The following is a 12,192-nucleotide window of genomic DNA, read 5'->3' as shown; positions in this document are numbered from 1 at the left end:
ACCTCCTTTTTGATTTATAAGCTCTGTTTTTACACCAAGATCTATAATTTGTAGTTAGATGTTGCAAAACTTTTCCTTTGTTAAATTTACCTTTTGTCTTAGTTTGTGGTTTTCTTGAGGTACAAAGGTTTTTAAATTTTTATGTAGTCAAACAATCTTTTTCATCATAGTTTTTTTCTTTGATTTTATGCTTACACCCAAAGATATTTCTAAAACACAAATCTGATCCTATCCCACCCCTGATTAAAATCTTCTCAGGGTTCTTAGGGAGGAAATTCAGCCTCCTTCTGGTGCTCCAAGCCCAGACACTTGCCACTCCATGGGCACTTGACGTTCTGGTCACAAGCCACTTGGACTTCGTACCGCTTGGAAAGTCCATTTTCTTCCAGTTCCACACACCCACTCTCTGTCCCCACCTGCCTCTCCCTGTGAATTAGCAAAGACCCAGTTCAGACAGAAACACCTCCTTTACCCCATTGTCGTCTTCTTCATCTGCCTGTGCAGCAGTTGGTCCCAGGGGGTCTCTGTAACACTTTGTAAAATGAATAACCCAAATGACAAGCGAAGTCTAAAATGGCTAATAGGAGAACTGGCTCTCAGGGCCAATCTAGGATCAAAGATCAGATTGAGCTGCTGAGGGCTGTGGCTCAACCCCAGCAGACAACACAGGAAGGTGCTCAGAAGTTGGTGAAAGGGAGCATGGCAGGGGCTGAGAGGCAGCAGAGGGCAGGGGACAAGGCAGGCTGGTGGTCCCAAGTGGTGCTGAGGTCCCAAAGTGGCAAGCCGATCTTATCACCCAAACCCCTTCCCATCACACAATCTTCCTCACACCAGCAAGTGGTGTTGCCACTTTCCAGCTCCATAGGTCCAAGACTGGAGTCACTTGGTTCACTTCACTCCTTTGCCTCTCATACCCCGTGTCCCCTCTGTGAGTCCTGTTGGCTCTACTGTAAAAATGCAACCAGACCACATACTGAAGATTCCATTTTGATGCTAGTCTGGAAAAAGCTAAACTATCAGGACAGAAAGCAGATATGTTGGCAGAAACTGGGGGAGTAGAGACTCCAAAGGGTCACGAGGGAATTTGGTGGCTGGGTACTACATGCATTTGTCAAAACTCACAGAACTGTATGCTAAAAAGGGTGAATTTATTACACCTTAACAAAAACATAAGAGAAAATGTACTGGGAATGCAACCATTTTTCACCCTCATCACTTCCATTACCCTGGGCCAGTTGACTCGTGGATTCTTATCACAATGAGCTGGATGGGCTCCTAGCTGGTCTCCCAGCTCCTGCCTTCACCTCCATGGGGTCTGTTCCTAGAGCAGCTGCCAGACTGGTTCTTTGGAAACAAAAAGCAGATTGTCACTCCTTTGCCTAGAACTCTCTAGAGGTTTCTCCTCTTATTGGGAACAACTGTACATGAAATAGCCCCTGTTAATGGCCTGATCTCCCCCAGGTCTCCCAATGTCCCCTCCTTGCCAGCCTGCTCCCTGCAGCCACAATAGCCTGTTCCTCCCGTGGCCATGTCAAACATGTCAGGTCCCCTCAGAGCTCCCTTCCCAGGCTTCAATCTGGAATGTGCTTTGCCCTGATTTACTTTCCTGTGGCCCTTCCCTCATCTCTGGTCTTCCCATGAGGCCTTCCCTGAGCACCCCATTTATAGCTCCAGCCCCCACTACCCCTGCCCCACTTGCTGCCCTCTCTCATCCTGTATTTCCCATAGACCACAGTTCCATCTGACACGCCACACGTTTTGTTCACAGTGATTCTCCTCATATCCATGAGGACAGATTTTTGTATTATTTTCTGCTACCTCTCCAGTACCTAGGATATTGCTGACTGCCTGGCAAAAACAGAAACTCAATTAAATTCTGTAGATGGAAGGAAAGAGCCCCAGGAAGCAGCAGTGATTGTAATCTTTGGCATCAGCATCTTGCTGCCCCTGAATTTCATACACAGTTTTGGACAGCGTGGGATGTAGTATAAGGCTGTGTTTGTGGGCGGAGGTGTTGGGGGGTAATGACTCTCCTTCCTGCCTTTCCTTTCTGTTTTGCTGCCACCTCGGATGCCTGAGTTAACAGATGCCTTCTCTCCAATTTCTCTTTAGAAGCAGATGTTCCAGGAGAGGAGTAGCCGGATGCTACAGGCCTTATCCCCGAAGCAGAGCCCCGTGAGCAGCCCAACCAGGAGCCGGTCCCCTTCCCGCTCCCCATCGCCCACTTTCTCATGGCTTCCGATCAAATCCTCACCCCCCTCCTCACCCAAAGCAGCCTCAGCCTCCATCAGCAGCATGAGCGAAGGGGATGAGGATGAGAAGTAAAGGCTGCTAGCAGACAAGAGCTGCACCACGCAGGATGGGGAGGAAGGAGGGCGGGGTCGCAGGGGATACCTGGGTGGTGTTCAAATGATGATAATTGCAGGAGCTGCAGCTCAGCAGGGGAACCCTGAACTCTGCTAACTGTAGATCTTGGGACCAGGTCCCCCTCATTCTTCATACAGCCCCAAATTTAGGCTTGGCATGGAGGTTTCCAGCCAGACAACCCATAGAAAACCTTAGTATCATCTAGAATCACTCCACTTTAACCTTGCTAAGGAAAGATGCAGAGTGCCCCAGGGAGACTTGCACTGAGTGGGTGCCTTTTGCTTGCTTTGGTCCTTATACCCACCACCATCAAGTAAACTACTTGTGGACGTGGCTGTTCCCTCATCCTGCTACTTCTGGCTCCATAAGGGCCTTGCACGTTGCCTCCTACAACCCAAGCTCTGCTAGAATAAAGTTTCCAATAGAGGTGGCAAAGTGCTTCTTAGTCGAGCTAAAGACAAATTCCAACCTTCTCAGTTCAGCCACAGAGACCCAACGGGGACACACATCAGCTCTTTCTAGTCCCAGGAACGTGGCTTATAGACAACCTTGCTTTTAGGCCACTTGCAAAAGTGTGACCCTTAACTTTGTATTCAGATGACAGCTTTTTCAAGGAGAGCTTCACATAAGGCCTAATGTGTTCCTGGTTGTACTTTCTCATCATTGAGTTAACTTCATTGTTTTCCAGAAATTACCTTAATCCATGGGAACTGCAACAGAGAAAAGCATCCTACATATAAAAAACAAAAAAGAGGAGCTGCTGTGCTTTGGCTCCAAGTTGAGTAGATGATCAATGTCTCCCTAAGGATGCTATTCCATACGCTGGCTTTTCCCATTTCTGGCCAGTTAACAGTCATAGACCTCAAGTAACAGTTTGATGTACCATAGTATACTGATAGTGGGTGCTACCTGTTCTATGCTCCAGTCATGCCACCTTGAGGTGTATACCATATGCAATATGAATATATGGTGGTGGCATTTTACAATATACTCCTCTCCTGCTCTCCACCCTCATCCCCCTCCGAAATCCTTGGTCTAAAGAACCATGAGGTTCCCTTGTGACTTAGGGACTTTTGTCAGAAGCTCATCCCAGATTCCTGTAGAAATGTTTTATCCCAACCAGAAAATGAGCATGTGGTTCTCATGGCCTCTTATAACATTTTAAGGCAAATGGGGGGCTCTGGTGGGGGTTTACAGGGAATGGTGGGCTCAGTTATGATCTCAGCAGACTGTAGTTGTCTCTGGCCCAAGGTTGGCCAAATGGGATGGAGACTAAGCATTCCTGCTGGCTGAGCTGTCTGAAGTTACTGCTTCCAAATCACCTGGAATCAATGAGCAGGTAGAGTGAAGGTTTAGAAGTGAACACGGGTTAAAACAGGTATTGCCTGGTTATCCCAGGAATGTCAGAGATGGAGCTGGGACGTGACTGAGCAGAGGCTCACACCAGCCACTTGTGGGCAGAGCCCAGCATGTCTTGTGACAGAAACACCTCTTTTCAGGGGCCTTGGCAGCCAGCCTTCTAGATGACAAAGGGGCAACCAGTGAAAGAAGGTGGCATGTCTTTCCCCTTAATGTTGGGGTTCAACTACCTCCCTGCCCACCCAGAGATGAGTGCTATTTATTAGGAAGCAAAATTATGACGCTAAGCTGGCTTAGCACCTGTTTGTTCTTGGAACTTTCTCCAGAACTCTATAAAGCACTCCTGTGGGACAGAGAGCTAGAAGGAACATGGCATGTGGGGCAAAACTTTTTGCAGTCAAGGCCTGCCCAGAGCATTGCTCTGCAGAGTTGGGCAAAGGCCCCTTTCTTCCATTGTGTCCATTTGGTCTCTGTCTTCTGTCATGCACCCAGGACAAACTGTGCATGTATGCCCACCATTTCAGTTAGTTGGCACTTATAGCAGTGAAAGGGTAAGACCAGCCAGTAAGTAGAGATGGTGGAAATGAGGGAAGGGAAAAGGGGGAAAGAAGTTCCTGGAGAGAGGAAAGCAGGATGAAGAAAGTCTGCTTTCTTAAACCATTTCAGGACTTCCCTTTGTAGGTAAAACTCTCTGAGAGGCCTTTTGTGCTCTTACTCCATGGCTCAGGGCAGATAGATCCATAGTTACCTGAATCTTGCTCTGGAGCAGATAGTGTGGGGTTGACATATCATGCTGACTTACACACCATACTGACAAGTGCCACTTCCATGACTCATTAGACAGTGCCGCCAGTGCTGCCAATTATGGGAAATGACCAATGCCTGGGATATTCCAGAGATGGCCAAAACCACCCATAAGTGAGTTCTAAATCTCACCCTCCTAACCTCCAGCAATATCTCCCCACCTTCCCAAGGATGCAGGCCTATTGAGAAGGAATGGGGAAGATTCTGCAACCCAACTTTTGATACTTCTTGGCCATCTCGCAGTCTCTCCCAGCCCCTTTCCTCCCTCCAATTCCCTGCACCCGGGAAGAGATGGGGTTGTGCTTCCTCTGGGCCACCTAGTCAACTGTAATGGCCAAGAGTGAGTGAAGGCTGGAATGGGAAATCTACAACGTATTGGTCCAAGTTTGGAGGGGTAAGCAGAAATGACAAGAAGCAAGAAAAGAGATTGTTTTGCTCGAGCAAAGGAAGGACGTTTCAGGCTGAGGAGGCTTAGAGGACAGCAACTTAGGGGGCAGCTAATGAAAATGGGAGAAAATGGGACTGAAGCAGGGTGGGAGCAGGAGGCAGTTCTTTCCTGCTCCCTTTCAAGTGTTAAGTTGCCCCCTAACAGGTGAAGAAGGAAGGGGTCCTTTAATACACATCCAAGGTAAGCAGATACCCATAGGATGTGGGGTCCCTGCCTCTCATTTCAGGGCTTATGGGGACCCTGAAAGCAAACATTCACCCCTCCACCAGCTAAGAAACGAGGGTGGGATTTTTATACCACAGTCACATTGAATGGCTCGTTTCTGGCAAATGAGGAGGAGGGTGACATGAGACATCAGCCTGCCTGTGCACGTGGTGTGGGTGGCAGAGACGCAGCTGCGGGGCTTCAGTCTTGCTCCATGCCTTAGGCTACTAGATACCGTGACTCCACCCCTTGAGGGATGGGAAGAGCGCGGATTTATTTTCTATCTTCAGGACTTATTTTAGCATCAGTCATACTCCAGGGAGGGATGCCAGATGGTGTTACTGGCTCCACTGAAGCAGATGAAGCTGTATCCAGCAGGGATGTGCCTGTTTCTCAGGCATCTGTGGAGCACTAGTCTCGGCCATTAGATTGTTTGAAAAAAAAAATAGCTCATGAGGCGTTTGCAACTTCTCTAGACTCTTTAGTGTTTTGTTGTGTCACTGCAATGTGTCTGGGGACAAAGCCATATGAAAAGCATATGTATTTAATAGCCTGTGCTGTACATAGACTAGAAGACAAGACGAAGATGACCTTATGCCCAAGCATTTGCTCTGGTGCTGCATAACGCAAACTACTGGATCAGCCCCCCGCCCGACCCCGCACCCCTCCCCCGCTCCCAAGCAGAATATGGCATTCCCAACTCGTTTATAAATAAAGGGATGCAGAATTGCACTTTTATGTGTCATTTTTCTTAAAAGCATGGGGCTGTGTGCTCCTATTTATGTAGAGCTCAAGGCGGAAAAACACAGGCGTGTGGCCCCTGTCACAGCCCACTGGCTGGCTCTGCCCAGCTGTGGCCCTAGTGCTTCAGAAGGGTCTGTGCTATGTGGAATAGGGGCAAAGTCTTGGAGCTACTGAAAGGCACACATCTGACTTAAAAGTTAGGAATAGATCCCCCTAGGAACAGTGTCCCCCAGTCAGGACACTGAATTGTTGGCTCCACTGCTAATTCGTTTTTGCCGAATTTAGGTACGTTCATATATTCCATCTGGAGAGGCTGAGCTCTTTGAGATGACCACAGTTCTGACATTAGCCAAGACTCTAGAATAAATAAAGCCAGCCCTGACATCAGGAATGGAATGAATTTAAAAATGGAATATCTATTATTCATAGACCATATTACTTGGCTTTGCCACACAGATCTAACGCACTCATTTTTTTTTTTTTGAGACGGAATTTTGCTCTGTTGCCCAGTGGCTTAAGCTATTCTCTTGCCTCAGCCTCCCAAGTAGCTGGAACTACAGGCGCCCACCACAACGCCCGGCTATTTTTTTGTTGCAGTTGTCATTTTTTAGCTGGCCCCCGTGGGGTTTGAACCCACCAGCCTAGGTGCATGTGGCGGGCGCCGTAAGCACTGTGCTATGGGCGCCAAAACCAATTCTAAACTATAATAAAATGTATATTTAAGAACCTTGATATTTACCCCAAAGAGCCTTTGTTTATAAAACTTCTGGAGGAAAAAGTATGCTACCAAAAAATGTTTCCAACTCACAACACACACACACACACACACAGTCCTTTTGTATTGAAGTCCTCACTGGCTATTGGAGTTAAATATTTAAGCCTCTTTTCCAGATATTCAGCAGGAGATATTGGATAAAAAGAGATGACACAATCTGACAGCTCATAAGCATCTAAGTATATGCCCTGTGATCAAATTCTTTAAGAAACCAAGTAAAAACCTATAAATAATCAATAAAATCAGAAAATACCATTAAAAGCTCAAGTATCTGTAGGTGCTAACTAACACTTATGTTAGGCCTTCGGCACTGCCATAAATTGTATTCTAGAAGACACCGTATTGCCTAATCTCAGCTGTGCTTTACCAAACTGGAAGAATGTTCAGAGCAGGGTTGACTTTATGCTGTCTCCTATAAGCAGGTAGTATTCTCCTTAACTTTAAAATCTTGTGTTTTTTTAAATTTTGAGATTAATGCGAGGGTACAAACGTTTAGGTTACATTGTTTTCATTTTTAAAAAATTCAAGTTGTAGCTAAGCCCTTCACCCAGGGGGCGTGCTGCAACCCTCACATTGTGCACAAAATTATGGAACACATCATGAATTTGGGTGTCATCCTTGCGCAGGGGCCATGCTAATCTTCTCTGTATCATTCCAATGAAATCTTTCTTCAGTGGGGGGAATAAAAAGTTAACCTGAAAGGTTACTGTATTCTATTCATAAAGAGTTCTGATGGAGGGATTAGATACAACTAAAATATTTGATATGTAACCTTCCATTTAAAAAGAATTAATGAATCCATACTTGAAAGAGTTGGGATACTTTACCCTTTCCACAGGGACCTTTTCAACTTACTATACTTGCACTGTGGCTCTAAAATTTCCAAGTCTTAAGAAAACCTGTCATCATCTGCTATGTACGTGGCAGGACATGATCCATTACATAGTGTGTTAGTCCATTTTGTGCCACTATAAAGACATGCCTGAGTCTGGGTAATTTATTTTTAAAAATGAGGGTTATTTGGCTCATGGTTCTGCAGGCTGTATAAGAAGCATGGTGCCAGCATCTGCTTCTGGTGAGAGCTTCAGGAATAGGAATAAATTAGTGTGTTCATTTGGGCCAGACATCTCCCGTTATATCTATACTATCCTTCCAGTCGAGGTGGAAGGTGAAGGAGAGCAGGTATGTCGTATGATGAGCAAGGGAGAAGGAGAGAGGAGGGGGTGCCAGGCTCCTTTAAACAACCAGCTCTCCTGATTATCCCCATGATAATCAGCAAGAACTTACTGATTATCATGGGGAGGGCACCAAGCCATTCATGAGGGATCCACCCCCATGATCTAAACACCTCTCCCCAGGCCCCATCTCCAATACTGGCAATCAAATTTCAATATGAGATTTGGATAGACAAACATCCAAGCCATATCACACAGCTGAAGATGATAACCAGTCTTTTTTACTTGTTTGGCTGACTGGAACATGTCATCTCATGTTGAGGAGATGCCATTTACTAGCCTGATCACAGATCCACATCAACACAACTGAGTCACTGATTCTTTTTCCACTTTTCTGTACTTGGTACCCAGAAATGAATGATGGATGAAAGAAGTTGAAGGGGTGTATGTTAGTTTCCTATTGCTGTAATAAATTACGAAAAGCTTAGTGCCTTAAGACAACACAAACTTATTATCTTATTATCTAAACTTACAGCCTTGGACATCAAAGCAAAATGGGTCTTACTGGGCTAAAATTAAGGTGTCAGCAGGTGACTATTTCCTGTCTGGAGGCTCCAGGGAAGAATTTGTTTTCTTGCTTTGTCGAGTTTTTAGAGGTCACTGCATTACTTGGCTCACGGCCCCCTAACATCTGCAAAGCCAGCTATGGCCAGGCCAGTCTCTCACATCACATTATTCTGATTTTCCTTTTACCTCCCTCCTGTACTTGTAAGTACCCTTGCAATTACATTGGGTCCACCGAGATAATCCAGGAAAACTGCTCTATTTTCAGGTAATTAGCAACTTTAATTCCTTCTTGTCATGTAATATAGCACATTCCTAGGTCCTGAGGATTAAGATATGGACATCTCGGGGAGCCATTATTTTGTCTACCACAAGGTGGCTGAGGACAGTGATTACAAAGCCTTGAATCTTTTTCCAGGTCCTTACAGAGTTGAGGGAGAGCAATCCTTATGGAGATAGATTTTTCTTCTTTTAAACATTCCTATTTAGTATTTAAATTCCTATTTAACTGCTACTAGTGATGGCTGTGCTGAAATATTTGAGTCTTGACGGCCATAAGACAAGCATGGTATAGATATAATGGGAGATGTCTGGCCCAAATGAACACGCTAATTTGTTCATAAGCAGTGGAGGTATTGAATCCCCAACTCATGAATACAGAGCCATGACCAGTACAGAAGGAAGTTGAAGGCTCCCATCCCCCACCCCATTCCCTGTACATACCCTCTGATCTATACCAAGAAGAAAAGAAGTGAAAAGAGTAGCTGATCAAAGTCTTTGATTAGTGGAAATATTCCTGTCCAAACCAACCTAGTGATACAGATTTTGGCTATTAGGCAGAATCTGTTTTCTGCCTATTGTTTATCCCTGGGTCTTGTTTGTCTGGTTATTCTTGTCCTTAAAATGCTGACCATAGCCAGTTTAAGCTGGGACTCACTTCCAGTCATCCAGTATCAAGCTCCTTTTTAGAGTAAATTATTTTCCCATCATGGCCTTTGATCCCATACATTCCCCATGGGTGCTGGGGATACAAAGACTAAAAAAGACATAATCCCTGACCTTTGCTTCAGATTTCAGTTTAATAGTCCGACTCTCAGCTCTGGTCTCTTCTGACTGGTCCTACTTTTGACTTTACTGAGCCCTTAAAGAGAAATCAATGTTTTTGGTCAGCAAGACTTCTTATTTTACCAAATATAATTTTATAATAATTTTCCTAGCTTAATAATTTTGGATTATTTTACTAATCTCTTTGGGGCAAAGTGCTCTAAACGGTCCCAGAGTGCAAAGATTGTCACTTTCTCTTACTCAGAGTGGGGAGAAATAGGAAAATCTCATCTAAAAAAGATTTTCTATCTCTTTGAAACCACTCTTTAAGTATGCTGAAAAGAGGAGATTGATAATAATGTCATTCCTTAGCTAGGCCCATGAACAGCAGTAAAGTTCTGGGTGAACTACTAAAATTGTCTTTGACACACACTCTTTTTTTTTTTTTTTTTTTTTTTTGCAGTTTTTGGCTGGGGCTGGGTTGGAACCCGCCACCTCTGGCATATGGGGCCAGCGCCCTACTCCTTTGAGCCACAGGTGCTGCCCAACACACACTCTTTCCTGAAGGGCCCTGACAGGTAGGCCTGAGTCCTCACATTTAAATGCTCCTAATTGGACAGGGCTATTTCATGGATGAGATGGTCATTCTATGTCTCACCCTAGATTCTTTGACTGCAGAGTATCTGATGGGCCCTTCTCACCTGAATACCGGGGCATTTATTTGCTTTCATAGACTGTTACTACATTTACAGTTCAAGCCCTAGGAGAAGAGCAGTTTTCACATACGAAGCTCCATTCCCCTTATTGTGCTAGGTGATATGATTATCTCTAACTTTAGAAATAATGAACGCTATTATATTAAGCTGTTATGAAGGAACTGTCAAAAGCTTCTGCATCCATCACTGTTGTAGAAATCATTAACATGTTTATTTTGTTGGAGGACTGGCAAATTTTGTTTGGACAAGAATGCCAGAAAACAATAGGAGTAGCATGAGTTGAACTTAAAGTTTTTGCAGAGATGGAAACTGCAAGGTGGCTTAGTCATCCCCAAACCAAATCAACAAGGCCTTTTCTTTTGAAGTATTTTCCAGTTCCCCATTAAACAGAACATCAAGAAAGTTGTAAGGCTCCTACATTGCTCTGTGCCAGGGAAACAGGATTTTCTGCTGCCAGCCTTTTAGCTTTTCCCAATGGTCTATAGTTTGGACCTTACCAATGGTTTTCAACCCTGTCACATGTAACAAATGCAAACAAAGTAACTTAATTGTCTGTACCCTCATATTAATCTGAAATAAAAATAAAAAATAAATACTTACCAGAGCCCTCCTGATGAATCTGAAGTGGGACCCAGGTCTTAGAGATTCCAACATGGAGCCAGGTTGAGACCCTGTGGGCTATAGAAATACTTCATCTCTGGGAACAAAGTTAAGACTTAGAGTAACTAGACTCAAAGAGAGAGATGGTCCATGGCTTGTGTAGCACAGATGAGAATTGATCAGCCATGTGGCCACAATAGCAAAAGATCTAAATATCTTTTAGGTATTCCCTTAACCAGAGACTATTACGTTGATGAAAGTGTCCTCAGTGGGCAAAAGGCAAAGGATTCATTTCGACACCCACATTTAGAAATGACATAGTTGCTGTTAAGCACCTAGCTGGTTGGTGACGTGGAAGAGTACTTGATGCTGTTTAATTTTTCAAAATTCAACGGATGAAATGGCTGTCCAATATGGCTGCCACTAGCTGCATGTGGCTATTTAAATTTAAAAAAATTAAATAAAATTAAAAATTCAGTTCCTCAGTTGCACTAGGCACATTTTCACTGCTCCAAGTGGCTAGTGGCAACCACATTGGGTAGCACACATACAGTGCATTCCATCATCAGAGTTCTAGTGGTGGACGGAGGTCTACAGAAACCCTCCCCAGAGGTAACTCCTTCTACACGGTGCCTCATGATTTATTTATGTGATCAAAGTGTAAATCTACGTGTTATTATGAAGTGAACATCTGAAAATATTATCAGTAATCACTTGTAAGCATGCATTACTAAGTCATTTGGAAAGGATTTTGAAATGAAGGACAAAGAAATAAAAATAGACAGTAAAGTACAACGCTCTTTAGCATCTCCATGGAACCATTTGATTTTGAGTTGGGGAGTCTCTTTGTGAGTCTGAATCATACTTACTTTATGGATTGCAAACCAGCGCAGGAGCAGTTGCTATGAAAATGCTATTCCTACATCATGAATGATGTCTTAGCATCAAGGTTGATTTTCAGTAAAATACAGATGGATAATTAAAAATTTCTGACTAAAACTACTGTCAGATTTCACAAGTCAGTGCCTTTATATTATTTGGGCAAAATATATCACAACATGAAAGTAGTTGGTTAGTAATTGCTTCCTATTTTAGGTTTTTAAAGAGTGTCACAAATGTCAAATCTGGAAAGAGCCTTGGACTCCATGTAGTCCAGAGCTCCCTAATTTATGTATTTTTTTTTTTTTTTTGAGACAGGCGTCTGAGTGCAGTGCCATGGTCATAGCTCTCTGCAGCCTCAAACTCCTGGGCTCAAGTCAGCTTCCTGAGTAGCTGGGACTACATGTGCATACTACCACACCTGGTCTCACTATGTTGCCCTTGGTAGAGTGCCATGGCATCACAGCTCAAAGTCTTGGGCTTAAGAGATTCTCTTACCTCAGCCTCCCAAGT

The 12,192-nt window shown here is 44.2% G+C and overlaps 1 protein-coding gene and 1 non-coding gene across 3 annotated transcripts in view; one reads left to right on the top strand and one right to left on the bottom strand.

Moving 5' to 3' along the window:
* Positions 1–5,652, top strand: part of PCYT1B (phosphate cytidylyltransferase 1B, choline) — a 117,357-nt gene extending 111,705 nt beyond the window's left edge. For both annotated transcript variants that reach the window (XM_053579791.1, XM_053579790.1), the window contains exon 8: positions 2,113–5,652. In XM_053579791.1, the coding sequence (XP_053435766.1) occupies positions 2,113–2,325 (213 nt within the window). In that variant the 3' untranslated portion in view covers positions 2,326–5,652. The remainder of the gene's footprint in view (positions 1–2,112) is intronic.
* A 1,630-nt stretch (positions 5,653–7,282) lies between these two features.
* LOC128578726 (U6 spliceosomal RNA) lies at positions 7,283–7,388 on the bottom strand. Its single transcript, XR_008377861.1, has one exon. It is a non-coding gene; the product is annotated as a U6 spliceosomal RNA (small nuclear RNA).
* Positions 7,389–12,192: the final 4,804 nt, after the last annotated feature.

The sequence above is a fragment of the Nycticebus coucang genome, chromosome X (genome assembly GCF_027406575.1).
Source record: "Nycticebus coucang isolate mNycCou1 chromosome X, mNycCou1.pri, whole genome shotgun sequence".
Lineage (NCBI taxonomy): Eukaryota > Metazoa > Chordata > Mammalia > Primates > Lorisidae > Nycticebus > Nycticebus coucang.
Note: the sequence above shows the minus strand (reverse complement) of the source record. Positions and strands in the feature narration are given on the sequence as shown.